Source organism: Tachypleus tridentatus, chromosome 4 (assembly GCF_004210375.1).
Source record: "Tachypleus tridentatus isolate NWPU-2018 chromosome 4, ASM421037v1, whole genome shotgun sequence".
Classification (NCBI taxonomy): domain Eukaryota; kingdom Metazoa; phylum Arthropoda; class Merostomata; order Xiphosura; family Limulidae; genus Tachypleus; species Tachypleus tridentatus.
In genome coordinates, this window is record NC_134828.1 from 65467627 (window position 1) to 65495205 (window position 27579).

General features: G+C 36.0%; 1 protein-coding gene across 6 annotated transcripts; it reads right to left on the bottom strand.

Moving 5' to 3' along the window:
* Positions 1-2852: 2852 nt before the first annotated feature.
* Positions 2853-18881, bottom strand: LOC143249319 (uncharacterized). Of its 6 annotated transcripts, none has more exons than XM_076498940.1 (6): positions 18539-18881; positions 17943-18191; positions 16196-16230; positions 7865-7981; positions 4728-4970; positions 2853-3298 (listed from the first exon to the last, which is right to left on the bottom strand). In XM_076498940.1, exons 4-6 carry the CDS (start codon positions 7928-7930, stop codon positions 3209-3211), a joined length of 399 nt encoding a protein of 132 aa, XP_076355055.1. In that variant the 5' UTR covers positions 7931-7981; positions 16196-16230; positions 17943-18191; positions 18539-18881; the 3' UTR covers positions 2853-3208. The 6 variants fall into 6 exon arrangements, with proteins under 6 accessions (XP_076355055.1, XP_076355054.1, XP_076355058.1 ...); XM_076498939.1 differs by lacking the exon at positions 18539-18881 and adding an exon at positions 15695-15820 and having other exon boundaries at positions 17943-18165; XM_076498943.1 differs by lacking the exons at positions 7865-7981; positions 18539-18881 and adding an exon at positions 15695-15820 and having other exon boundaries at positions 17943-18162.
* Positions 18882-27579: the final 8698 nt, after the last annotated feature.

Sequence of the window (27579 nt, forward strand, 5' to 3'; positions counted from 1 at the left end):
TGTGTTTTATATAAATATATATATGTGTGTATGTGTTTCATACAAATATATATATGTGTGTGTGTGTTTTATATAAATATATATATGTGTGTGTGTTTTATATACATTTATATATGTGCGTCTTTTATATAAATATATATTTATATGTGTGTGTGTTTCGCTCTATTTCCTATAAACAGTTAAACCTGATATTACCATTCAGACTTTTTAAATGCACATACAGATACTCATAAAAATATAACATAGAAATATTAACATATATATAATCCTTGAAACATCAGAGTTTACAGATATGTTTATATTTCTTTTGTTTTTAATGTAAGACTTCATAGAAATGGTATCTGTATGTCTACTATGAATATATTGTCGTTTATTTTTAAGTATTTCTTCTGAGTGCCACTTAAAAAACCTTAACAATGTACTGGAGACACTATGACTAATAATGTAAAAGTATGATTGTGCAAACAAATCACAGATGGAGTAACAAAAACATTTTTAAAAATGAATATTATTGTATGTTTTTTGTTTTGTTTTTTTAATTTCGTGCGAAGCTACACGAGGGCTATCTGCGCAAGCTGTCCCTAATTTAGCAGTGTAAGACTAGAGGGAAGGCAGCTAGTCATCACCACCCACCGCCAATTCTTGGGCTACTCTTTTACCAACGAATAGTGAGATTGACCGTGACATTATAACGCCCCCAAGGGTGAAAGGGCGAGCATGTTTGATGTGACAGAGATTCGAAGCCGCGACTCTCACGTTTTGGTAGAACGAGCTCTTTAGACTGCTTCGTGCTCTCTATCACTGTTTATATTTCATATTTGTAACATCTTTTAAGTTTTTCTAAAATTCGAATTCAAAACATACTAATTCGATCGGTGTCACGTGCAAATTCATCACGAGTTATAACTCAGGTATTACTTTTCTGTGAAAAGAGTTCAATCACGTTCGTCATAAAAACTAGGCACTATTTCTCGGACTGGTTGTTTCGCGTCCTACTTTGGTTATATAGGTCCGTCCTTCGACTGTCGCGTGGAAAAGCGATACTTAGGGATTTGTGTAATTCAGTTTTCTGATTGGTCGGCTGCATAGAGAAGGTGAAATGTAAACGAAGATTTAGCGTTGCTAAACATATTTTATTGCGACATAGAAAAAGTCAAGGTTTGCTGCGAAGTCTCACAGTTGTTTTGACTTTCTGATCATGTGTGTTTTACCTTAATTTCAACTGAAGCACATTTTCGCTTCCATTTGTTTACCGTTGTCCTTTACGAATTTTTTTGTTTAAATGCAGATTGCTCTTATTCGGTCCAGTAATGTAATATGATGATCATCCATCTTTTAATTACTAGTCTTAATTACACAAATAGTCAACTTTACACACTCTCTTATCTTCATTACACTTATAACAAATCACTATAACTGTCATTTTCTGCATACCACGCCTTCATATTTACACGTGGTATACATCGGGGGCGGAAAATTGGTAATCTTGTACTAGGCTTATCTTTGGAATACCATACCATTGTTACTATTAGACATCAAACTTCAGTGGTCCAAATATAGGCTGTTGTTAATAATATGTAGTTTTGAAAATAGAATACGGTTCGAAAAGTCAAGATTCCGGACTTTAACAGTTAACATTTAAGTGTTTGTTTGATTTCATACAAAAATACTCGAAGGGTGTCTGAGTTAGCTGTACCAACTCCCTCGTTCAGTATATTTATAAATACAATATATTAGTTACAATAAAATCACTTCAGAACAACTAGCATAGAAAGTAAGTAATTGGTTATAATATTTACCTCCTTTGTGATGGATAAATTAAGATCGTATGTGTGACAAAAACTGTCATACGTTATACACTGTTATAATAGTTGTCTCGTTGAAATAATGGTTTCACTTGTAAATTTTTAGGATGTATGATTAAAACTAGACACTGTTGACGTAATTACATACTGAGACACCCTACGATGTGTTCATAATCCTATTGAACTATTTATTTATAGAAATACCATTCGCTCTAGTTGCATTAATTTTGTACCACAATTTGCCAAGTAATACCATCCATACATAAAACCTTTGTAACACAGTCAATCGAGCAACAGTATCCGCCTTTATAAAACGCACCCGATGTATAAATGAAAACTATAAACGTAAGTTGAGGCGAGATGAAATCTGTATTCAGTCCTGTATGCGTAGTGTTGTGTCAGAGTTTTTTGTTTTTGCGTTTCGCGCAAAGCTACACGAGGGCTATCTGCGCTAACTGTTCCTAATTTAGCAGTGAAATAGGGAAGGCAGCTAGTCATCACCATCCACCGCCAACTCTTGGGTTGCTCTTTTACCAACGAATAGTGGGATTGAACATCACATTATAACGTCCCCACGGCTGAAAGAGCGAGCATGTTTGGTGTGACGGGATTCGAACCCGCAACCCTCAGATTATGAGTCGAGTGTCTAAACCACCTAGCCATGCCGGGGCCCAGAGTTTTATAATACAGTTTTTACTATTTAGATAGAAACATACTTTCTATTGTACACTACTTTAGCAAGTTTGTGGCTTTATAGTAGTCGTCGTTTATGATAAATGTATGCATCTCAATCTTTTTGATCTGGAGGTTTAAAATGCCAAAAATAGAGGTTTGTTACCCACGGTGAGTAGCGCATAGATAGTCCATTGTGTAGTTTTTCGCTTAACAACAAAGTAAACAAAACGTTACATTAAAAAAGACGAAAAAATGTTGTTCAAAGAGAAAACACACGATAAAAATCTCTAGTAGAGTTTTTAAAAATGTTAATTGATGCGTTTAGTTAAGAAAATAACATACAAAATACAGAAGAAGCAATACGACAGCCAATGGAGAATAGAATGTAGTTTTTATTCAGAATATCCCGAAGTTTTAGTCTTACAGAAAATGTTTCGTTATTTAGAAAAATTCAACTCCTACTTCAACTACAGTATATTAAGTTATATTTGCATATTACAGCAAAATATAAATTAAATAGGTAAACTGAATTAACAGTATGTACAAAAAATGCTAAATTTATTCCAAACGTATTCGAAAATTATGGTGCTAAATTTAAGTGTGTTAGTAATAATTTTGTTCACGCGACTTTCAGACATTATTTAATATACAACTGAAAAATATATGCCTCATAAAGATGTCGAAATCTCAAACAGGCGAGCAAAATCTTGTTTATTTCTGTTGTCTACTCAGTAATTCTTAGATTTACCACCAGAGTTAGAGTTTACATGTGGTCCGGTCGTGCTTGCGTCTGTCACGCTTGGTGGATTAAGCTGCATCTGTAATATACATATAGTTGTGTTACTTAAAATAAATAGTAATGTATAAATTCTGTTTCTCAGTACATATAATAGATGTGTTTGTTCGACCAAATATCTCTTTAGGTGAAATCATTGTAAAAACAAAACAATTTTTATCGTATTTAAAAAACAACTTATATCTTAATATATTTGGTATTTGTTGAAGAAAACTATTTTTCACCAGAAAGCTGTATTTATACAATAAAAATAAAAAATAAGAGTTATTTAAGCGAATTTTACTACTATCTCAACAACGAAACAGTGTTTGAGTTTTTCTTATAGCTTTGTTTGTTTGTTTTGAATTTCGCGCAAAGCTACACGAGGGCTATCTGCGCAAGCTGTCCCTAATTTAGCAGTGTAAAATTAGAGAGAAGGCAGCTAGTCATCACTACTCACCGCCAACTCTTGAGCTACTCTTTTGCCAACACATAGTGGGATTGGCCATCACATTATAACGCCCCCACGGCTGAAAGGGCGAACATGTTTGATATGACGGGGATTCGAACTCGCGATCCTCAAATTACGACTCGAGCGCCCTAACCATCTGGTCGTTCCGGGTCCTTTCTTATAGCAAAGCCACATCGGGGAATCGAATCCCTAATTCTAGCGTTATAAATCCGAAGACTTTCCGCTGTCCTAACGGAGTAGAACATTGTGAGCATTATATAACATCTATAGCAACGTGAATATACATATTTCAGGTATTGCCCACATTGACTTACATTTCTTTTTTCATTTTTTGAGCAGCCATATCTTCTCAATTTTTCCAGGTGGTGAATGGCAGTTTTAGACATGGGATTTCGTGAGGTTCTGCTGTTTAACAATCAGGCAGATATCATAATTCCTTCACTGTGAGGGACTATTTTCTCAGATATCCCTCATTATAAGATACATTGTAACATTCCAATACTGCAATTTATTTTGTAGTTTTATTTGTACAACATTATTTCCTTTTTAGTTTCATTGTTCAAAATAATAAATACTTGGAAAAAGTTATTTTGTATATAACATAAGTATCTCTGTTACAATGATAAAGTAATATTAAACGTTAAGATTTAGTAACTTAAGTCTATTAGATTTTCTATTTGATATAATAATTAAACAGTAAGGTAATATACAAGTTAATCATCCGAAGCTTAAAAATATAGAACACAATTCTTTTACAAATATTTATATATGTACATTACTGTAAACATAAAGAACACAAAAGTCCCCAAATTTTGGACCAGCTGATATTTTGACGCTGTTGCGATACAAACAAAAGCTGTTTCAAAAACATTCTTTTTTCTCTAATTAGTCTTACATCATAATATTTTTTTGTATAACCATACTATATATATAGATAGATAGATTGATAGAGAGGGAGAGACACATACACAAACTAACATTATAATAAAATTACCCTTACCATAATACGATGCTTTTCTGCGCATGCATACTCCGTCTCATCTAAGTCATTGTAACAATCTGATTGGTAGTCCTTCGGGATACCTTTTCCTTCAAATTCGCACAGTTTATCCAATGACTTAGCCATAACGACCATGTTTTCCATTCCTGGTGTTTTCTCCTGGGGACAGTAGAACACAGTAGGTGTTTTGCTGGTGAATACAATACTTTTGCGCATGATGTCGGAATATGTGATGGCTAAAAACTAACAAAAAAATCATAAATCAGCTAGATGCGACAGGACCAAACTTAAAATTAACAGTAAATGTGTCAAGCCATGCACAATGGTGTTTGTTAAAAGTTTAGACCGGGTTGAATTATCCGTATGTAAGCAAAAGGAAAGGATCCTACACTTCATCGCTTCATGTAAAACATTGAATTAAACTCACGACTGTATTACTGTTTTTAGTTTTTGTTTCACTCTCTTACAGAATTTCCTAACTTAAACTTGAAATTACGATACATATTATGGCCCTCAATCCATGTATTATAAACTATTACCCATATTATGTTTATCACACGTATCATAACTTCAGGTATATATTCTTCAGTTTTGAAGAGAGATATTAAAATGGAAGACAGCTAGTAAACAGCATCACCGCGTTATTTTTGTATGCTTGAATACTGATATATATGATTTGAACGTCACTTAAAGCGTCCTTACAAAACCAAAATGTTTTTTTTTTTTTTTTTTTGCGTTTAGGCGACAACAAGTCGTGAACCGTGAATCCTCAAATTCGGATATGATTGCTAATAGACCACACCTGATCCGTGGTATTCAGAACTGTATAGCTTATATACCGTACATGCTGGCGTATAAGATATTTCAAGCTTAAAACAAATCTCTAAAAACTAGATGTCGTCTTATACACCAGGTATAAAATGTGAACCTTTAATCCTGTGGTGTATGATTAGTTTGTATTGGTGGATCCAATACAGCTGGATAGTGGGGCTGATTTCCAATGTACTCGTAATGGAATAAAACTAGAAACACAAGCCAGATCTCCAGTGAAGAGTGCAACGAGTATGATATTCGACTGAACCTGATCTTGCATTTATGATCAGTGAAGCTCTAAGGGAAATTTTTTAACATTACTATTCATTGAATAATGAACTAAATTGTCTTTGGTAATAGTGTACTTTTAGTAATATTGCACTTTGGGGGGAAATTCTAGAAATCAAAATAAAACTTTCCCGACAAAAAAATAATGTTTTATTTCCTAATTTTAGAGATTGTTGTAAAAAGCAAAATACAATGATTGAAATTCAGGGAAAAGTTACTCATGATCCAAAAAATCCCCCAAAACCTACAACATTACCTATCTTTTAATATTATATAATATGTTATCTTTTAAAAATAAGACTTAGTCTTATTGCTATTCAACACGCCAGTCACACACTAACCAGTTAGGCATCCTGACTAGTTGAAATCAGACGTAACTACTGAACTTCTGATGTCAGATGATTAATAGGATTTGGATTTTGAAGGATTTTAACAACTTATAACCATTTTAGTTGAAACTGCCGATTAAACATAAACCTACGAAATGTTTTAATCTTTAATAAAACATTAACCTTTAAAATGTTTTAATTACCTATATATTGTGTACTATAAAATGTATTAAATATATTCCTAATGAATACAAAACTCAAACGTGCAGTAATCAATGATTTGATGAAACACTCCGTGAAACAGAGAAATCCTCAGCTGTTTGAGGGCCTAAACAATCGTTCAGTCTGCTAATGCCTAGCGCCTCCAGTGAAGCCACATCATCAACGTGCAGCGCAAGCGGCGCCACTGAAACGGAATTTGCATCTTTTTTTTTTTTTTTTTTCACCGCGCGGCTCAAATAAAACTGATCAATCAGAAGCAAGGTTAATACCCTTTACAGAGCTAAAAACACGGAAGTGTGTGAAATATGGACGAAGAAAATTATTTATGAGTAGGTGCTGCAGTATTCTCTGCTGTACAAATGCGGATTAAGTACATATAAAGAGATTTCCAAAAAATAACAATATCTGACTGAAAATAGCAGGTGTTCTTGAATTCTTTAGTAAGTTAAATGTTTATTGATTTATTGATAAATAAATACAGTGAGTATTTAGTTTCAAAGTCATCGACAGGTGGTTAGAGGGCTTAACTCACAATCTGAAGGAAGCGAGTTTGAATTCTCGTCACACAAAACATGCTCGCCATTTCAGCCGTGGGGACGTTGTAATGTGACTAACAATCCCACTATTCGTTGGTAAAAGAGTAGCCCAAGAGTTGGCGTTGGATGGTGATGACTAGCTGCTTTCCCTCTAGTCTTTCACTGCTAAATTAGGGAAGGATAGCGCAGATAGCCCTGCTGTAACTTTGCGCGAAATTCAAAAACAAAATAAACATAGCTTACGAGACACTTTAAACAGGGTTTTTAATTTGACCTCAAACTGAAAGACATTAATGTGTAAATTAAGCACTAAATCTTTTCACAATGAAAACTGCTGCTAAATTATCACTCACAACACCAATAATAATGCGGTTTTGCGTACGAAGTTAGTAAATATATATAAAAAAGTCTAAATAGTACAATTTTAACATTCTTTTAAACGATGTTGAGGTTGCGGTAAGTTTATTCAATGACAAAAGTGGATAGCTCATCTCCAGTATGAGTATTTGGAGTTGTCATTAATAATACACGAAATAACAGAAATATGTAGACCGGGTCATGTGATTATTTCTAGTTTTATGTTTGATGTGAATAGACACTTACATATTGCTTGCGTCTATGTTGAATTTAGCTTTTGTTTGTTTGTTTAGAATTAAGCACAAAGCTACATAACGGGCTATCTGTGCTCTGCCCACCACGGGTATCGAAACCCGGTGTTTAGTGGTGTAAGTCCGCAGACATACCACTGTGCCATTGGGAGGGGGACGTAGCTTCAGCTAACCACGTATGCATAGAGTTAGGCTAGTCACTTAAACATAAACCTATTAATAACTCTATAATAATATCATTTTCTTTTCAAATTTGACCCTGTAAAGGCTTTTATAGTTTGTGCTTTAGTTAATTTATGTATGCAACAAAGCAAACGAATTACTAACCAAACTTTACTCACCTTATTAACTACAACAAAGTTTGTTTGTAGTTGATTAAAATTTAAATATCTATAATAGCGAGTCATCTAGAGAAAATGTACTTCGTATGCATGAGTGTTGAGTCTAGTTTCCATCAACTGGAAAGAAAAAAAAATACATTTGAAAATAATAAATGAAAGGACAGTAAAATGTATTACGATACATTTTCATTCCTCAATTTAATTTTTTCTTGCATAAAATTGTACGTTCTATTACAAGTGATCATGCAAACTTCTCAAGCGAAATCATTCTTAACAGCACCAGTGTTGCAATCCAATAATTTTTTCAGGGAATAGTGTCGAGATCTTATGTACAAATAGTACAAATATATAAAGTAAACACATTTACACACTTGATCTTAAAAAAAAGCAATAAAAAAACTGGCTTACTAAATAAACTATGGTGTCATCTGAAATAAACGAGGCGAGTGTGCTGTTATTTTTAGAGGATCACTTTATATTTTCACACAATGGTGAATCAATGGTACTTTTTCAAACTAACAATGTTAAAATCCAGGGTTTGATTCTCCGAGAAAGACAGATCGCAGATAGCCTATTTCATGGCTTTACAATGAAACACACTTTTCTCAAATAATTGTAAGATAATCAAATTTATCCCTATTTTATGTGTTAGACATCTCGTCACAAAAATTAAATGGAAAATCAGATATTTAAATTTATTAACTCTACCAAGTTTTCGACGCCGCACGATAATTAACACTCAATAACCATTTTTCCAAAATCGCACAAGTTTCTTGTTTAAATAATAATTTTGTTTATTTTGAGAATTTTGTTACTTGTAGTGTGTTATAAACTACTGATTTGCCAGTTCCTCGCTGGTACAGCGGTAAGTCTTCGGATTTACAACGCTAAAATCAGGGGTTCGATTCCCCTCGGTAGACTCAGCAGAAAGCCCAATGTGGCTTTGCTGGCAGAAAACACACAAACACTGATTTACCAGAATATATTTAATACCTATTCCACACACAAATATGAGTTCGCCCTTGGTTGAGTTATGATGTCAGAATTGGTTAGCCAAGTTTAAATCCGTGCACTATCACAAAACATTTCTCTCGCTCTGAACTGTGGGTGAGTTATCGAAGTGGCAATCATTAAAATCCCTGAGTGTAAATAGTAGGGCGATGCTAATTAGCTATAGTCACTTCAGTCATAACTTGCAAAATTAAGCATGGCGAATGATCGATAGGCTTATTATCTTTGTGATAAGTACGAAATACTGTTATAACAGCCATACAAAGATGCCACCAAATGGCAACTGGAGCGGCAAGGTTGTCGACTTATAACGAAAAGAACCGGGTTTCGATATCAATGGTGGGCTCTTCACAGACAGCTTTGTACTTAATTACAAGTAAACACGTAACTTGAAGATTCGTTTCTCTAACGAGATGCTTTAACGGCCATGATTAATTAATTATACATATAAATTCACGTGGGTTAAAATGGAACCGAAGTTTTAAAAATTACCATAATAAATTTTACTGTTCTTTCATACATTATTCACAAATGCAAGTTTTTCCTGATAGCATGGTCGTGGAAACCTGCGCCGTCACTAAACAAAATATTTACCTATGACGCAACAGCAATACTCAACAGTACCAAGTTCCAGTTCGATTTATTGTGAAGTCGTTTTCTATCCCAGTTACGTGTATTAAGCTGTAAGATTCGCTTATTTGCTGCTTTATTTACTTTCAACATAACCTTGAAACAAGAGAGAACAGGAATATCACTAAATCTATATTGCGTTGCCAAACAACTTTATTTACCGAACTCAATGTTATTTTATGGCTTTTTTTAATGTCCTTTAGGTAAACGCATGAATAATGCTTCAAAAATCGTGAACAAAAATTACATTGTATGTTCAATCAAAAATTATTTACAATTAAAATTTATTAGTTAGGTACATCACAATGTTAGTTTCCATAAAACTTTAACTGAAGAAACAAAACTGTTGTAAACTTACCGTGTCTAACAGGTATACACAAATATTAAACTTTAGCTGAACTTTACAAAACTATTAAAAACTTGTACACAAACGTTAAGATTTTGTCCGAGTTTTACAAACTTTTGATTTTTAACTGTTATATATAAACACTTAAACTTCACCTGTACTTCCCTTCTTTTTTTAGTTTCACGCAAAGTTACACGAGTGCTGTCTGCCTCAGCCATCCCTAATTTAGTAGTGTTAGGCGAGTGAGAAGGCAACTAGTCATTACCACCCACCACCAACTCTTAGGTTACTCTTTTACCAACGAATACTGGGATTTACCGTTACATTATAATGCCCCCACGGCTGAGAGGGCGAGCATATTTGGCGCAACGGGGATTCGAACCCGTGACCCTCAGATTACGAGTTGAGCGTACTAATCACTATGCCGGATCACCTGTACTTTATAAAGCTATGGAACACTCACTCACAACATTGAAAATTTACCCGGTACTGGAAAGCGTCGTTAAATAATAGAATAAAAAACATTTCACCAAAACTTACATCACAGAATATTGTCTTCTGTATGTTGGTATCCGCACACTATTTTGATAAAGCGAACTTACACATAAAACAAATATAACAGTCACAGAATTACAGTCAACACAAGAAAATGTATAACCTCACACACTTAGTACACTAAAACACTTACGTTTGTTTACCTCACACACTTAGTACACTAAAACACTTACGTTTGTTTACCTCACACACTTAGTACACTAAAACACTTATGTTTGTTTACCTCACACACTTAGTACACTAAAACACTTATGTTTGTTTACCTCACACACTTAGTACACTAAAACACTTACGTTTGTTTACCTCACACACTTAGTACACTAAAACACTTACGTTTATTTACCTCACACACTTAGTACACTAAAACACTTACGTTTGTTTACCTCACACACTTAGTACACTAAAACACTTACGTTTGTTTACCTCACACACTTAGTACACTAAAACACTTATGTTTGTTTACCTCACACACTTAGTACACTAAAACACTTACGTTTGTTTACCTCACACACTTAGTACACTAAAACACTTACGTTTGTTTACCTCACACACTTAGTACACTAAAACACTTACGTTTGTTTACCTCACACACTTAGTACACTTAAACACTTATGTTTGTTTGTTTTGGATTTCGCGCAAAGCTACACGGGGGCTATCTGCACTGGCAGTCCTAATGTAGCAGTGTAACACAACCATCAACGCTTGGGCTACTCTTTTACCATCGAATAGTGAAGTTGACCATCACATTATAATGCCCCCCACGGCTGAAAGGGTAATCATGTTTGATGTGACGGGGATTTGATCCCGCGACTCCCAGATTGCTAGTCGAGCGCTTTAACTACCTGGTCATGCCGTGTCGAAACACTTCTGTGTATGGTATGATTTCAAAGATTAGAATTTACAGAAGGATAATTTACTTTCGCAGTAATACCTGTTTTGTGTTCACTTGCGTGTTGAAGAACGACACGAAAAACCAGTTAAAAGAGCAGGATTCCGGCAATTTGTGATGAATCATTGAGCGCACTAATTATCATTCGTAAACTTGTTTCCTCTTTCCTGTCTGTGGATTCGTGAACCTAATTATGTATTTGTGGAGGAGGAATATCTAGACGGTTCAAAAATTAAGTTTATTAAAAGTTATAATATCTTAACAATCACTTTTGTTTTTATAAAGGGAACAGAAACTGTTATTTGTTATATTATAATATTAAATAATATTAATTATTTTTTGAGGTCGTAATCGAGCCATCTACAGTAACTACTACCACTGAAAATTTCAATGAATACTAATTCTAATGCGAAACGATTGAATTATTAAATACTACAAAAACTATATCTTCGTTTTGTTACATTTCCCTAAGAGTAAAAATTAAATATATTAAAAAATTGGACAAAGAAGAGTGTTCACACTAGCCAACCATTTTCCTCTGCAACAAAGGGATGCTGAATATGCTGTTATTTCTGGTTGGTTGGTTGGTTGGTTGATTTGGTGTTTTATGGCATAAAGCAGCTAGGCTATCTGCGCCAAACATCCGGTAAGAAGTTAAAATTAAAGTAAATTTAGTAAAATTCATGAAAGGAAATTAAGGTAATACAAAACAAAGTTTAAAGAAAAACATAAATAGCATCAAACTAATGTTTACATCTAGTCTACAACTTTAACAGAAAAACTACAGTAATACAAGTTGTAAAGGACTTTCTGTCCTTTATCATAATTGTAATTTATTGTAATTATCATAACTCGCCAGGAAGACTAACATGTAAGTACGAAAATCACCGTCAGTCACCTGAAGTTGGCCTTTCCAGTTCTGGTTCCGAGTTATTTGACGTTATGGCCATTATCAAAAAATAAAGTAATGAAAGTTTTAAAAGACGTTTAGCAAAAGTTTTATAATAACTCAATAGGATGACTAGCAGGTAGTTCGAACAGCACCGTTAGTCACCTGAAGTTGACCTTTTCAATCCTGGTTTTGAGTTATTTAACGTTATGGCCATTTTCTAATTTCAAATCAACCAAGATGGACTTTGACCCTTAATAGGGAATCACATTAAAAAAAATCTATGTATAAATTCAAAAAACTTAAAGAGCATTAAAAAGATTAATGGCCTTTAAAAAAATAAAACATTACCAAGGTGGACAGTGTCACCATCACCAATAACACTGTCTAACGTTATGAACAAACCTTGGGACAGAACATGTTTAAAATGGTACCGTTGAGAATCGTAATGACGGAAAGACAGTAAAATGTGCCTTACTGTGAACTGAGTGTTACACAGACTACACACTGGTGCATCAGTTCTAGATAAAAGAAAATTATGAGTTAAAAAACTGTGACCAATGCGTAGTCTAGTTAGAACAACTTCCTATTTCCGATTCTTAAAGAAGCAAGACGGCCAAAGTCCAATATAAGGTTTTATTTGGAAAAGCTTGTTTTCGCGTTGCTCACTCCAAGTCAACTGCCAGCTGGCAGGGAACCGAGCCTTGAATACAGGACCATAGTCCATGTATGGAACAGGCACAGAGGTGATAGTACCAGAGTAGATAGATTTAGTTGCGGTGTCGGCGAGCTCGTTCCCGCGAATACCAACGTGGCCCGGTATCCAGAGAAACTGGATAGATGCAGACGTTAAAGAAAAATGGGCCAGTCGGTTTTGAATATCAGCGAGAACAGGATGTGAACTAACGTGAAGCTATTCCAGGGCCAGTAGAGAACTAAGAGAGTCAGTATAAATAGTGCAGTTTGAGCACTGCTTAGCTTCTATGTGATCCAGGGCAAGAGAAATAGCGTACAGTTTAGCAGTGAACACAGCAGCTGTAGAGGGGATTTTGTACGCAACCACCGAACCATAACAAACCATGGCAGAGCCCACACAGTCACTTGATTTCGAACCATCTGTATAAATAGGAATGGAAAGATGGTTCGAAAGACGTTCAGCAAATAGTAGACAGTATTTCCAATCGGGAGTGTCTGCTTCTCAAATGACTTAAAGATAGGTCATATTTGGGAACTGTAAGTAGCCATGGTGGGATGGGCTGACCAATGGATACAGCAACGTTATCCAAGGACAGACCCAACTCATTCAACTGCGCCTGGATACGAAGGCCAAAAGGAGCAATGGCAGATCGTCTGTTCTGAAAAAGTATGACCCACCGAGGAAGGAAAACACAACCCCTGGTGGGATGCTTTGGTAAGGAACGAATTTCGAAGCATATAGTAAAGACAGTTGCAAACGGCGGAGATGCAAAGAAGGTTCATGAGATTCTATGTATAAGCTCTGACTGGGGAAGTGCGAAAAGCCCCAGTGCAGAACCGAAGTCCTTGATGATGAATGGGGTCCAGCATCTTCAAGGCCGAGGCCCTGGCAGAGCCATAGATCAGTAATCCATAGTCGAGTTTCGATCGAATAAGAGTACGATATATCTTTAGCAAAGAACATCGATCTGCTCCCCAAGTGGTGAAAGAGAGGACATGAAGGATGTTCCGTGCTTTTGTACATTTGACCCGCAGCTGCTTGATGTGTGGTATAAAGATCAGCTTACGGTCAAAGATAAGCCCCAAGAACTTTGTTTCAGGGACCACAGGTTGCACTACTTCACTGATGCAGAGTTCAGGATCAGGAAGAATACCCAGTTGGCGGCAAAATTGCATGCAAAAGGTTTCAAAGAGAGAGAAGTTAAAGCCGTTTGCTGTGGTACACTTCAGCAAACGATTGAGGGCAGTCTATAGCCGTCGCTCAATATACCACATCTCATGTCAGTCGTCGACATAGACCCCGTTTGCAACAGTGAGAGAGAGGTGTTCAGTGATGGCATTAATTTTTATACTGAAAAGTGTGAAACTCAAAATACAGACCTGAGGGACTTCAAGTTTCTGTAGAAAAGAACGGGAAAGTGTCGAACCCACACGAACTTGGAATCTTTAATAAAGTAATAAAAATGAACAAATGGCCACGTAACCCATATATATGGAGGTCTCACAAAATGCCATACCTCCATATTGTATTATAAGCATTCTCGATGTCAAAGAATATTGGTACAAGATGTTGTCGTTTGAGAAAGACTTTTCTGATTGACGTTTCAAGTCGAATCAGGTGGTCCACGGTGGAGCGCTGTCGTCGGAGCCCACACTGGGTAGGCTAAAGGAGGTTGTTTGAACTGAAGGGCAGATGCAGACGTAGGTAAAAATATGAATACGGAAATATAATTTCGCAAGCCTCTTCACATAGCAGGCCTGGCGTATCCCTTAGTTACGCTCTTGGAACCTGTTTCTGTTTATCAGCACATGCTCGTTGTTGTGCACGAGTGTGCGTGTTTTATTTTTTCTCTTTTCTTGAATGCATGTATTCCATTGTTTAAGTACTTGTGCTCAGTATTACACAAACACAAGTAGGTTTTGCATTTGTATTTGTCCAACGATTTCAATGTTAGCGTGACAAAGTTTTTACAGTAAATTGCCATGTTTTGTCTATCAATAAATTATTCCCATAGAGCTGTAGTTTAATGGGTTTTCCGTTAATGGTAATGTCTAGTTTTTCGAAAGGATTGGTAGAAAAATAAAACAGTTTCCATGTATTAAACTACTGTTAAAAGTAGTTGTACTTACATCAGTGTACGTCAGATATTACATTGTACATCTTTTCTCAACAAAACGAGGAAGTTTCCAAAACAATATCCTCAACAAAACGAGGAAGTTTCCAAAACAATATCAATGTTGGCCATTCACACGTTTCAGAAATCAAACCAAAGGTTTTAATAACTAACTAACCATCCATGTAATAAATTTTAAGGTTTTATCGAGATTAATAAATGAAAGAGACAGCCCACACCACAGTCCATTGGGTAAATTAAAATAGTTGGTATAACCCGTGTCTTTCAACCGATATACAAAAAATGTATTTTAGGACTTCGTTGAACTACGAAATTAAACTTATTCTGTGAATTACAAATATTTTTGTGCTTTTTTTAAATATACGATTGATGTTGTTGTTGTTGTTTTAAACTAAGCACAAAGCTACACAATGGGCTATCTGTGATTTGCCCACCACGGGTATCGAAACCCGGTTTTTAGCGCTGTAAAATATAGGTTTGAAAAAAGTTAAATGTCCACGTCATACGTACATGTATATAATTAATAATTAAATCTTCTAGATCTTTGTGTGTAATACAATAAATATGAAACTTCTATTTATTGTGTAAAGTACAACCCAGGAGAAAAGTTCGATCCATAAAGTATTGTCATGGAAGTTTCAATGACAAACAAGGTAGAAATATAAAACACAAAACACACCTGGAAAAAGAATTATGAGTTATGAGCTGGTGTAATCCAGATTCAAAAACAAATGTCTCCAGTTTCTAGATTGATACAGCCAAGGCACACTTATCGGTAGCCAACTTGCTTCATTTCAAATCAACACTGAAACAAGGAAGAGACACGTTAGTTTATAATTTATTCCGCAGGTGTCTCTTGTGGACCGTAGTAGCAGTTTATCGTTAAGCTCAGCGATAATTATTAGTTATTTGTTTTCTATCGCACACATGTAACTTCCAGGTAAATTTTCAATAATTCGCACAAAATAATCTGACTTTATTGGAACCAACATGTGCACAAAATGTTTTTTTTTTGTAGAAACACGTTCATAATTACTCCTTCAAGTAAAAAGTAATTTGTTCTGCTGACTCACATTTTTTGTGTGATCGAGGAAACAATAGTCTTGGTGTATCGATGTAAGTGATTTAATTATTTTATAACACATAGTTTACTCTTATATAAATTTACTAATATACTTACAAAACACAGAAAACTGATGATTATGGTCCATTGACCTGTTAAAAGAGTAAAACACCAACATATAGTCACTGCATCCTCACTTCCGTTAAAAAAATGAAACAAAACCTTGTTCTTTGCTGTGTAAAAAATGGCCTTCAAAAATAATAAATATATTCACAACCTAAAAGCATATTCTCTTCCAGTTCAAAATATTTAAAAAAAAATTATATTAATTGTAACAACTTGTATTTAATGCATATTTGTGTAACTAAAATCAACTAGAAATTATTTATTATTCTTGGTTTATAGTTGAGCATAAAGCTACACGATGGGCTATCTGTGCTCTGCCCATGACAGGTACCAAACCATTTTTGTAGAGATGTAAGACACAGACATACCTCAGTGTCACTGTACAGCATCATCCTTAGAAGTATTACTCGTTCAAATTATACCGGCTTTATCCATGTTATTGTTTATTTTAATTTCGCTCGAAGCTGTTTTTTTTTTTTTGAATTTCGCGCAAAGCTACACGAGGGCTATCTGCGCTAGCCGTCCCTAATTTAGCAGTGTAAGACTAGAGGAATGGGAACTAATCATCACCACCCACCGCTAACTCTTGAGCTACTCTTTTACCAAAGAATAGTGAGATTGGCCGTAACTGTATAACGCTTCCAAAGCTAAAAGGGCGAGCATTTTTGGTGCAACGGGGATTCGAACCCGAGACCCTCTGATTACGAGTCGAGCGCATTAACCACCTGGCTATGCTCAAAGCTACTCGAGAGCTACCTATGGTAGCTGTTCCTAATTTTGAAATTATAGACTAGAAGAAAGGCAGCTAGTTAACAATACCCACCACCAATCTTTGGGATGCTCTATAGCAATAAATAATGGGATTACCCGACACGTTATAATTTTCCCAAGGCTGGAGAGTGCGGTATGTTCAGCGACAACGAATTTCGATCCCAGAACCCGCAGGTTCCGAGTCGAATTCCTTAACCAAGAGGCCATGCGACGAAATCATGCTTTATCTATCTTCTTGGTTATTAATAGATTAGCATATCTACCTATCCTTATGTATTTACTTTTGCAATTTAAATAAAACGTTTCGTTTTATTCGTTGGTAAAAGAGTAGCCCAAGAATTAGCGGTGGGTGGTGATGACTAGCTGCTTTCCCTCTAGTCTTACACTGGAAAATTTAGGACGGCTAACGCAGATAGCCTTCGTGTAGCTTTCCGCAAAATATAAAAAACAAACAAACAATCAGTTTGATAATTTTTTTGTGAAATTAACCTGAATGCTGGAAGAAGAGTAGCCATTCGTAACAAGAAAACTAATTACAAACTGAACATTTCGATTACTTATAGCCTACGGTACAATACTTTTTTTTGCTTTCTAATAAACTGTATTCAACATTTGTAAATATGTTATTATCAAATTTATTATCTACATATTACAGACATTACTTTTAAAATTATCACTTCCATATTACAGATATTATTATTAAAATTACTATTTTCATATCTACGTGTAGACTAATGATCAAGAGAGTAGTGCTACATTGGTAAAGTTTAATTTTATGAAAATCGTAGGGCGCTACCTACCTGAGTGTACTAAGTCTATGTATTTGTCTGTGTACTGGTATAAACCTTCGGGACACAGTGTGAAAAATATTACATAAAAACAATACGTACAGCTCGCTCAACAATTTGTACAAAGGCAAATATACTACGTGTATATATAATTATACGTTAACATACGAACTACTTACCCATTTTGAAAATGTTAACGCGCTGTACGAAGTGGAATAGTTGAAAACTTAACTTCCTGGATACACAGACTTGACTCTTACGATGAAAAGGTAGTTTTACAGGTATTCACTGTTACAAATTGCTAGGCCTCGTTATCTCAGGGTCGTACTTCAGGTTTGAGTAACGCCTTAAAGTATTATGTTTTTCTTTGCTCGAGCAAGTTTGGGTGCTCAGCCGCTGTACGTAGAATCACTAAAACACAGTTGGGTCTGAAACAAGTGTATAAACTAAAACAAAACGTGTTCTCTTCCTTTACGTGTAAACTGAATAGCACATGAATTTATATACTGTTGAAAATCGCTTAAATTACACCATAACATTTTGAAAACTTTGGTATGAACTAATTCAGGAACAAATTTTAAAAAGTTGATGCTATAATTAAGATAATCATATGTATTTAGTTAATCGTAATTCACGACGACCAAGTAGTTCAGCATAAGTCTGAGGGCTGAAAACGCTAAAATTAAAATCGTGATTTCAATATATTTGGTGAGCATAAAACAAATGGCTCGTTAAATAACTTTGCGCTACAGAACAAACAAACAGAATAACTTACTTCTGTGTAGCTGTGCCACAATGAAATAAAATATCCATCACACAGGATACTTTAAGTAAGTGAATGTAGGGTTATTTCATCAAAAGAATACAATTATTGACGTATTTTATCTCTCGCATTTATGATAATAACTGAAGGACTAGAAGCACAGAAATTTCAACTAACGGCAGTTCTCATCTGATATTGCAATCAACGTTTTAGTCGTGTTGGTTGTTCATTTCAAAACTTCGCGCTAAGCTAAAAAAAATGCCATTTGGGCATAGTAATCCCTAATTTTTAACCGACTGATTAATTAAAAGAACCCACCACCACCTTTAGAGCTACTACTCTTTGAACGAATATCGCAGGCACAGTCCCAAAGTGCGTACTATTAACCCACGAATTTACGTAAAGTCCAAGCGTACTGACTATTAAATCACGTCATGTCAAATATATAAAGCCATGCTTGCTCTACGAGTAGGATCCCTAACGAGACAATTCGATGTTTTATCACAAGTGAAACGGTGTAACTAATATCGCTAAGAAAGTTCATAGTTAAAAGTAATTTTCTAAATTGTTGCCGCTTGCAACCATGATATAAAATCACTATAAATTTACGATTGTTCTGTTTAAACATATTAATATGTTTTCTCTTTTTTAAACGCGTTACCTTTTCTGACAGCTGAAATGAAGACCTACCAAGTTTTAAAGCCAAGTTTTTATATACAAAATAATGATATTGCGCATACGCAATTGTTTCAACACACACATAAAAAAGCTGATAATATATGTATAATACACACACGGCTTTTTTCTCCTTATCTTATGCATGTTCTGTAAATATAGTTAGCTTAAATCTTTTATTTCATCTACCAAATTAGCCGTAATTGCTTTCAAAATTGTAATCTTTGGGGAGTGCTAATTAAAACCAAAGTATATTTCAGCATTTTACAAAAATATTATTCTGCATATTAGGGTTAACATATTGTATATTTGAAACTAATGAAAATATTTAAAATTTGTTTGGTACATCTCAAGTTCAGTGTTAATCGCATAAATTTAATTTCAGCCATGTCAATCAGGATGACGTCATCGTCATCTGAGCCAACCATTCAAACCGTCTCCTGCCTCTGTGTGGCTCACAGTGCATAGCCAAATAAGTATTATCAGCTCTTTCATCGTCACTAGCTGGGTCAAAGTGATACAAGACAGCACTATTTTCCTTCTCTTACTCGTGCCTTGTCCTCTGACTCCTGGTCAAATCAGTGTAAGAGATTCATCAATAAAGTATGGACACAGCTTGTTGACATGTATCTCAGAACGGCTGGTATGTATATTAACACTTTTATTGGGTATTGTTAATACTCATACCAGCCGTTCTGAGATACATTTTTATTTCAAGTGGGTTTCTCGTCATCAACCTTGTTGACATGTTCTGTATGTTTTCTCGTTTTTCAATGATGGAATTCATGCATCAATGGACTGGTCTGTTAGAGTATGAGATACGAACCTGTACATCAAGAGTCAAGCTGGTTCTGTACCACTGAAACTTGAAGCGACACTGCGTTTCCACATTTTTCTATTTTTTCCGTAACTTTCTTTCACTTCTCATTTTATGTATGACAATTTTTCCTCGCTGTTGGTATGTAAACCTGTACGTCTCAACTGATGCAGATTTAGTCACTCCACATATTTTTGTGAACATTGTGGGACCTCCAACATAAGGGAAGGGCCATGCACCACATTTACAGGGAGTGTAATTCTTGTCTGTAATTTCTGTTAAATTGTTCTGTATTGCATAATGAAATATGACAAATGTTCGTCTTATTTGGCTTGATCGGAATTAACAAACATGGCCAGTATCTGTTTGACAATCTGCATTTAACACTCTACTAAATCATTAGACTGGGTTGGTGCTGTGATGCATGTCTCTTCACCACACTTAACGCAACTCAAAGAACAGCTGGATGTTGAAATTATATCTTTTATCTTTGTGGACCCCTTTCGATATTTCAAATTTGGTTAACTTCAGTTATGAACTGTGATGAAGTATTGACAAATGGATAAGTCTTGGTCCCGTTTATAGTAGTTTGTAGTATTTCAGCCAAACATTTTCTGAGCAGTAACAACTGTATAGTGTACACTAATGTTGAACGTCTATAACTGAAATGCCGCAAGATAACTGCCATTGAACACAAACACAAATCTGTGTAACACTGTGGTTCCCCCTAATTTCTGTTTTGGAAAATCTCACAGGTTAGAGTTCTTGAGACTACTAGCTGTAGCACTGTTTGAAAACCACAGCTTGATAATTGGCAACAAATGCCGTGTTTCATGCATATCTGTGCTACATTTCATAATGTGAGATGGCAAAGCTTTGCCTAACTGCGTGACAAGGGTCCCCATGTTAGGTCTCAATCCTTGAGCTGCTCTTCCCAGAACGCCTGAAATGTTAATTGTGGTATCAATACATTAGTGGAATCAACTACTGTAATGCTTGATGTAGCTCTGGCTCAAATGACTTCGACCACCATACATTATCAGGCATTAGGGTATAATAAAAAGACAAGATTTCACTGTGCATCAAGACAATCCATTGATATTTCAATGTTGCAGGCCTGAATGATGCAGCTTGGCTAAGTAATGTTTTTGAAAAATTGGTTTCCAACATTCTATCATGTCGTCCAGAGATTTATAAGTTCATCATTTATCTCGACACTGCATGGTCTATGCAAATGACGAATTTTGTACTTTCATTAGTGTTTCATAAAAACCACAATGGCAAACAGTTCTCCAATCACTTAAAAGTACCTGCATTTAGGAGCTGCAAACATTCAAATCACATATTCAATCATTCATTCTTCTATATTCTGTAACTGCAACAACACTGCCCTAATTCCACTATTACTGGCATCAGCATCCAACAAGAATTTGTAGTTCTGTCTTATATATGCCAGTACTAGGTTTCTACTAAAGCATGCTTCAGGGACTGAGTCTTGGTTACATTCCTCACTCCAACTAAAATGGATCTCGACTTTAGGGAAAGCCAGTAATGGTGCAGCAATATTGGAAACATTGGCTACAAACTCTTTGTAATATGATGAAAAACGAAGAATACTGCGAATTTCTCACGTAGCGATAAGATCGAGGTCAGATTCACCATTCTTTTTTTTTTTTGACACGAGCTTAGAGATTCCATCTATACCCAGATTTTGACCAAAAATTACACTTTTGTGCTCAATATTTCTTGGAGAACCATTTCATGTTCTCATGTGCAGACTCACACGGGTTACAAATGCAAATACATTGTCGATATAGACAAGGCATTTCTATCATTGGATCCCCTTCAGTGTTAGCTCCATTAGCCTATGAAAATGGTAGACGTGTTACACAGGCCAAAAGAAATTATGCAAAACCCATACAAGCTATTGCTCCGCTAGACACAGTTTTATGGTTACTTTTGTCATCCGATTTGATTTATCAGATTATGGATGCCAGATTTTGAATGTAGAATGAATGAACTCCCTTCGACATGCTCAATCATTTATCAGCTTTTGGAAGAGGAAAGGCATTGTCGTGAGTTACTATGTTCACGTATCTAAAGTCATTGCAGAAACTTACTGTGCTCAACCTCTTCCTGACAGTTACTACTAGAGATGACCAAGCAATCTCTGTAAGCTTTATGATCCCATCCTTTAACATACACCAGGGGTTCCCAACCGGTGGGTCGCGACCCCCTACGGGGTCGCAAAGCCTTGGCAGGGGAGTCGCGTAGCCTTGTTAGAAGTATCTTGGGATAACATTAATTTTATTTCATCAATTACATTTTCATGCCCTTACATTTTTTTGTTTCGGTGCAAGCAAAGCAAAACGTGTGCTATGTTAATTCAATGTCATTAGGTGATATTATGGGTGTATGTATGCGTGCCTGTGAGTGAATGTGCCTGTGTGAATGTGTATGTGTCTGCAACTGTATGTATGTGTGTACTAGTGAGTAGCGAGTATGTGAGTGCACGCGCATGTACGTATGCTTGTGTGTCTGTTTAGCTGTGATTAAGTGTGTGTGTGTGCTCGCTGTCGACATGTGAGTCACATGTCCGTTGCTGATTGATGGGTGACTAATCGCGCGACTGGCCACGCTCCCTTCCCTCCCAATACTTACCCCATCATTACTCTATCTGCAAGTAGTCAGTGTAAGATCTACAGTTGCCAAAGCGTTCATTATTCAACATTTTAATTTAATTTTAACAAGGAGATAAGTAAGCAGTAGAGGTGAGTTGTGTCCATGGCTAAACGGCGCAGATACTCAGAATGCTACCTCAACATTGGCTTCACCACTGTGCTCGCCAACGACGGCATCAAGAAACCAGTGTGTTTTGTGCCATGCTGTCCTGAGTGCAGAGTCAATGAAACCATCAAAACTCAAGCGTCATCCAGAAGACGCAAAGAAGGGTTTGGATTTCTTCAAACGGCATGAACGGTGTCTTAAAAGCCAAAGAATCGATAGAAGTGGGTCTTTTCAGCAGCAGAGTGCAGCCGTAGTGGAAGCTTCATATGAGATTGCATTCGAAATTGCTAAACAAAAAAAGCCTCACACGATTGGAGAAACACTTCATAAACCCTGCATGATGAAAGCAGTAAATCTTATTCTTGGAGAAGCCAGTGCAAAGAAGGTGAAGCAAGTATCCCTGTCAAATAATACTATACAGAGGCGCATTTCTAAAATGTCTATGGATGTGAAGGAACAGGTTTTGACTGAAATCAAGGGTTCCCCTTTGTTCTCCTTTCAGCTCGACGAGTTAACAGATGTAAGTTCATGTTCTCAGTTGCTTGTCTTCGTGAGATACATTAATTCAGGTGACATCAAAGACAAATTCTTATTCTGCAGTGCACTTGAAACCACAACAAAAGCTGATGATGTCATGGAAAAAAATTTTCAACTTTTTTTCAAGACGAAGATCTTCAATGGGAAAACGTGTGTGGGGTTTGTACGGATGGGGCACCGGCTATGCTGGGATCGAAATCAGGATTCCAGTCGAGAGTGAAGAAGCTAGCACCTCAAGCAAAGGGCATCCACTGCATGATTCACCGATATGCTCTCGCCAGTAAGACTCTCCCTGCCTCTCTGCAGAAAGTGCTTGAATCTGTAATTAAAATTGTAAATTATGTGAAGTCTCAAGCAGTCAACACTCGCCTATTCAAAGAACTATGCAAAGACATGAATGCTGACCACGAAGTCCTTCTCTTCTACACAGCAGTACGTTGGTTGTCGAAAGGAAACGTTATTAATCGTGTCTTTGAAATGAAAGATGAAATAAAGCTATTCCTGGAGACTCAAGAAAGGAAAGATCTTGTAGCTCACTTCGAAGATGAAGCATGGAATAAAATGGTTGCGTACCTAGCCGACATTTTTGACCAGCTGAACAAGCTCAATTTGAAGCTTCAAGGAAGGGAAACACATGTTCTCCTTTTTCAAGATAGTTTTCGGGCCTTTGTTTCCAAACTGCAGAACTGGCGTCGGAAAACCAATCTTGGAAACATCGCTATGTTTGAAAAACTTTGTGGAGTGACAGATGAGTCTCAGATCCAACTGGATCAGTTCCTCAAGGATGAGATTACCGAACATCTTCAGTCTCTAGAAAAGGAAGTCGAGCGTTACTTCCCTGAGCTATCACAGGAATAGGAGGCCCTGGTAAGGAACCCATTTTGTACTGAACTTCATGTATCCAGCATCCCAGATGATATCCAAGATGAATTTCTGGATCTAAGGAACGACTCTTCAGCTCGTGATCTCTTCAAGGTGAAATCCGTGGCTCAGTTCTGGTGCGCTATGTATCAGTCATACTCCAAAGTCAGCATGATAGCTTTACGTGTCCTTGTTCCATTTGCTTCTACCTACTTGTGTGAGACAGGATTTTCCACTCTTGTCAATATAAAAACAAAGAATAGGAACAGATTGGATGTTGGAGATGACATGAGACTGGCTCTAACAAACGCTCGGCCACGAATTTCAAAGCTTGCTGCTGAAATGCAACATCAGGCATCTCACTAGCTGGGTTGGATAGCTGTTCAAACCTATGTTAATATTATTTTAAGAAATATATGTTCTTTTTTGTGAATTCAGGTTGGACCAATGTGATTTAATTTGCTAATAAATAATTACAGAATTTTTAAATATTTTTTTAGATGTTTCTTTCCCTCTCCTTCACAGAAAATAAAATAAAAATTAAGCTGCTGATAGTAAGCCCTAAGTAGGGGGTCACATGGGTTTAAAACTTTTAGGTAAGGGGTCACGAGTGCCAAAAGGTTGGGAACCCCTGACATACACTGTATCTACATTTCTAATGCTCCATGGAAGCATACACTGTTTAATCAAATATACATAGCCTATATCTATGTGATGATGGGTTGCTGTTGTTTGACCAAATTGCTAATCTGGCCCAATGAGTGCACTAACATATTCAACCAACAAGTCACAGAGCTGTTGCCTTTATTTTGAGCTTATTATTTGTATAATCCTCAACTGGTAGTCACAAATGTGTCGGCAGTCATTTACCCATTTTTAGGCATGGCGCAATGAATACAAATTTAACATTATCCCTAACCTCAGTCACGTTCACTTCAATTATCATTCTGACAACCGTTTCAGTGAGAAGCTGGATAATCAATTGCCCATAACAGAAAAACACTGGGATTTTACACATCTTCAAACAAATAACTACCTCACCTAATGCTCTTTGCTTTCTCTACAACAAACTTAATATTTCATTTATAAACTCTATTACAGCGTTACAACTCATGTTCATAAAAAAAGTGGTGTACCACAAATATTCATACAACACGCCATTCTTGAGCTTGGTCTAGCTGGCATCAGATAAATCTCCCATAGAACATTACTTTTTCTGTTTCATAGGCAAAATTCATTAATGAGTTCAAAGATATCCATTCTCAGGAATGCCAGTGCCAGAAATGAGGTTAAAGACGAGTACCTTGTTGTGTTAGAAACTATCTGTAAGGGTAGGAATAGCTTTCACACCAAAATGATGTTTCACCACCTTGCAAAGTAGCCCCTCATTAAATTTGTCTAAGAGGATATATGCAACATCTGTTAAGGCCAATGCAGGATATGATTTACGATACAAATGTATCTCAGGAATGGTTGTTTGGGTACTAACAGTTATTGATAAGCAGAGAACAACGTTTCGACCTTCCTAGGTTATCTTCAGTTTAAAATTTACGATAAAAATGATGAGAATAGTTTATGTAAGCTCTTGGTTGCACCCTTCTTCCAGGCTCGAATTCAGCCCAGTTCCGTAGTTGTGCTTTTCTTAAGAGCTGGACTGAGTCAAGAGATAAACTGTCTAAACTCGGGATCAAGTATTGTAACACCTGCTCTAGATACCAACTATTCCCAGCAGTTTACTTACTTGAAATTCTGCAGGAAACAGTCAAGTTCTTCTTTTGCTACGCTATTCTATGCTTCACGTATATGAACTTAAGGTTATGGTCAAAGTCTTATGGACTCTCAGCCAACACTTAGTTGAGGTACCTTAGGTATCATTGTCATGGAACATTTGCCATACTCAGAGAACCTGACATTTGTAAGAACAATGTCCTTGCTATTAAACGAAAAAAGTGACGAGTTTTCGTTGGCAGCTCATCTTTTAGCTCTACATAACCTGAGCTATCTTCTTGATCTATGGTCACTTTAGCAGAATGCCATCTGGTTCAAAGCTACCCCATGGTTTACTAGTTGGTGCCCCTTGTCTCACCCGCTGGTGAAACAACTCCAGCTGGTGGACTTCAGCAACACTTCTAAGCTTTCTCAACTGGAGTTCCTTTCCTCTAGATTTTAAAGGTCTGGGAGTACAGTACAGAATGTCCTATATTGTCTTTGACTTACTAAATCCTCATCACCTTAACAATCCTCAGCATCTGTTAAAGCCTAAAAAAGAAACTGACCTTCAAGGGAAAAACTCGATCAGTCATTTCGGATGCACTAGATATCAGAAATTCTCCTTTCTGACTCATTGGTTGCAATGAGAAAGAAATTATAAACCTTGTAGCAAAAGTCCCAACTCCAAGAGAGAGCTTCTCTTAGATTTGAAAATTCTCTTGAACAATCATTTCTCATTAATTACTGATTATTGAAAATGTCATTTCCTCAATAAAAAATATTTTAAAGCTCGGTACTACAATGGTACAAAAAACGATTAAACGGATCTTAAGAAAAACTGAAAACTACATAATAATATATCCTGTTACCTTATACCAAACGTTTTTCCTTCTACCTACTCTGTGGTATTCTCAATTAGAATTGAATTACTCTCATGAGTGAATAAGATAGACCGACACAGTAATAGGAGATTCAAAATATATTTACTAGAATAATTTGAATTATCTGACTTTGAGAAAGAAAGACTGTACACGATGTAAGGATAAAATATTTGTTTGTGAATTTTGCACAAAGCTACGCTAGATTAAAATGAAACAATCTTTACTTCTTAATAAACAACGAACAGTTGTTCATTCCACACTATGTTCTCTGTAAAATTCTGGGAGCATGTGTTATATACTTCACACTATAATGTCACATTTTCCAAGAGCAACTAGCATCGTTCATTCCCATTAGAAAGTAATGGAGGTTCTAGCCTGGAGATGTTACCTGACCTATTAATGGAGAAAACTGCTGTCTATCTTGAAACTATTTTCCCACAAACATACAAGGTATAGCTTCAGGTGAATGACAAAACAACAGGTGGCTAGAGTGAAGGAAACTTGACAGTTATCTTCTCCAAGATGTTCGTTAAAACCGCACATCTACACATATAAAATATTTTTTCACTAAAAGAAGGTAGAAAACACACAATGTCTACGTACAACGATAAGCTAGTTCTACAGAACATCAATTTAAATAGCAAATGTATTATAATTGTAATTCTCTGAAATTGGTTGAGTTTATGAAAGAGACTGAACATGAATATGCAAACATAAATACTATATATTGTTTTACTTATAAAATACAGTATATGTATTTATTTAGCATAAAGGACAGTCGTCTT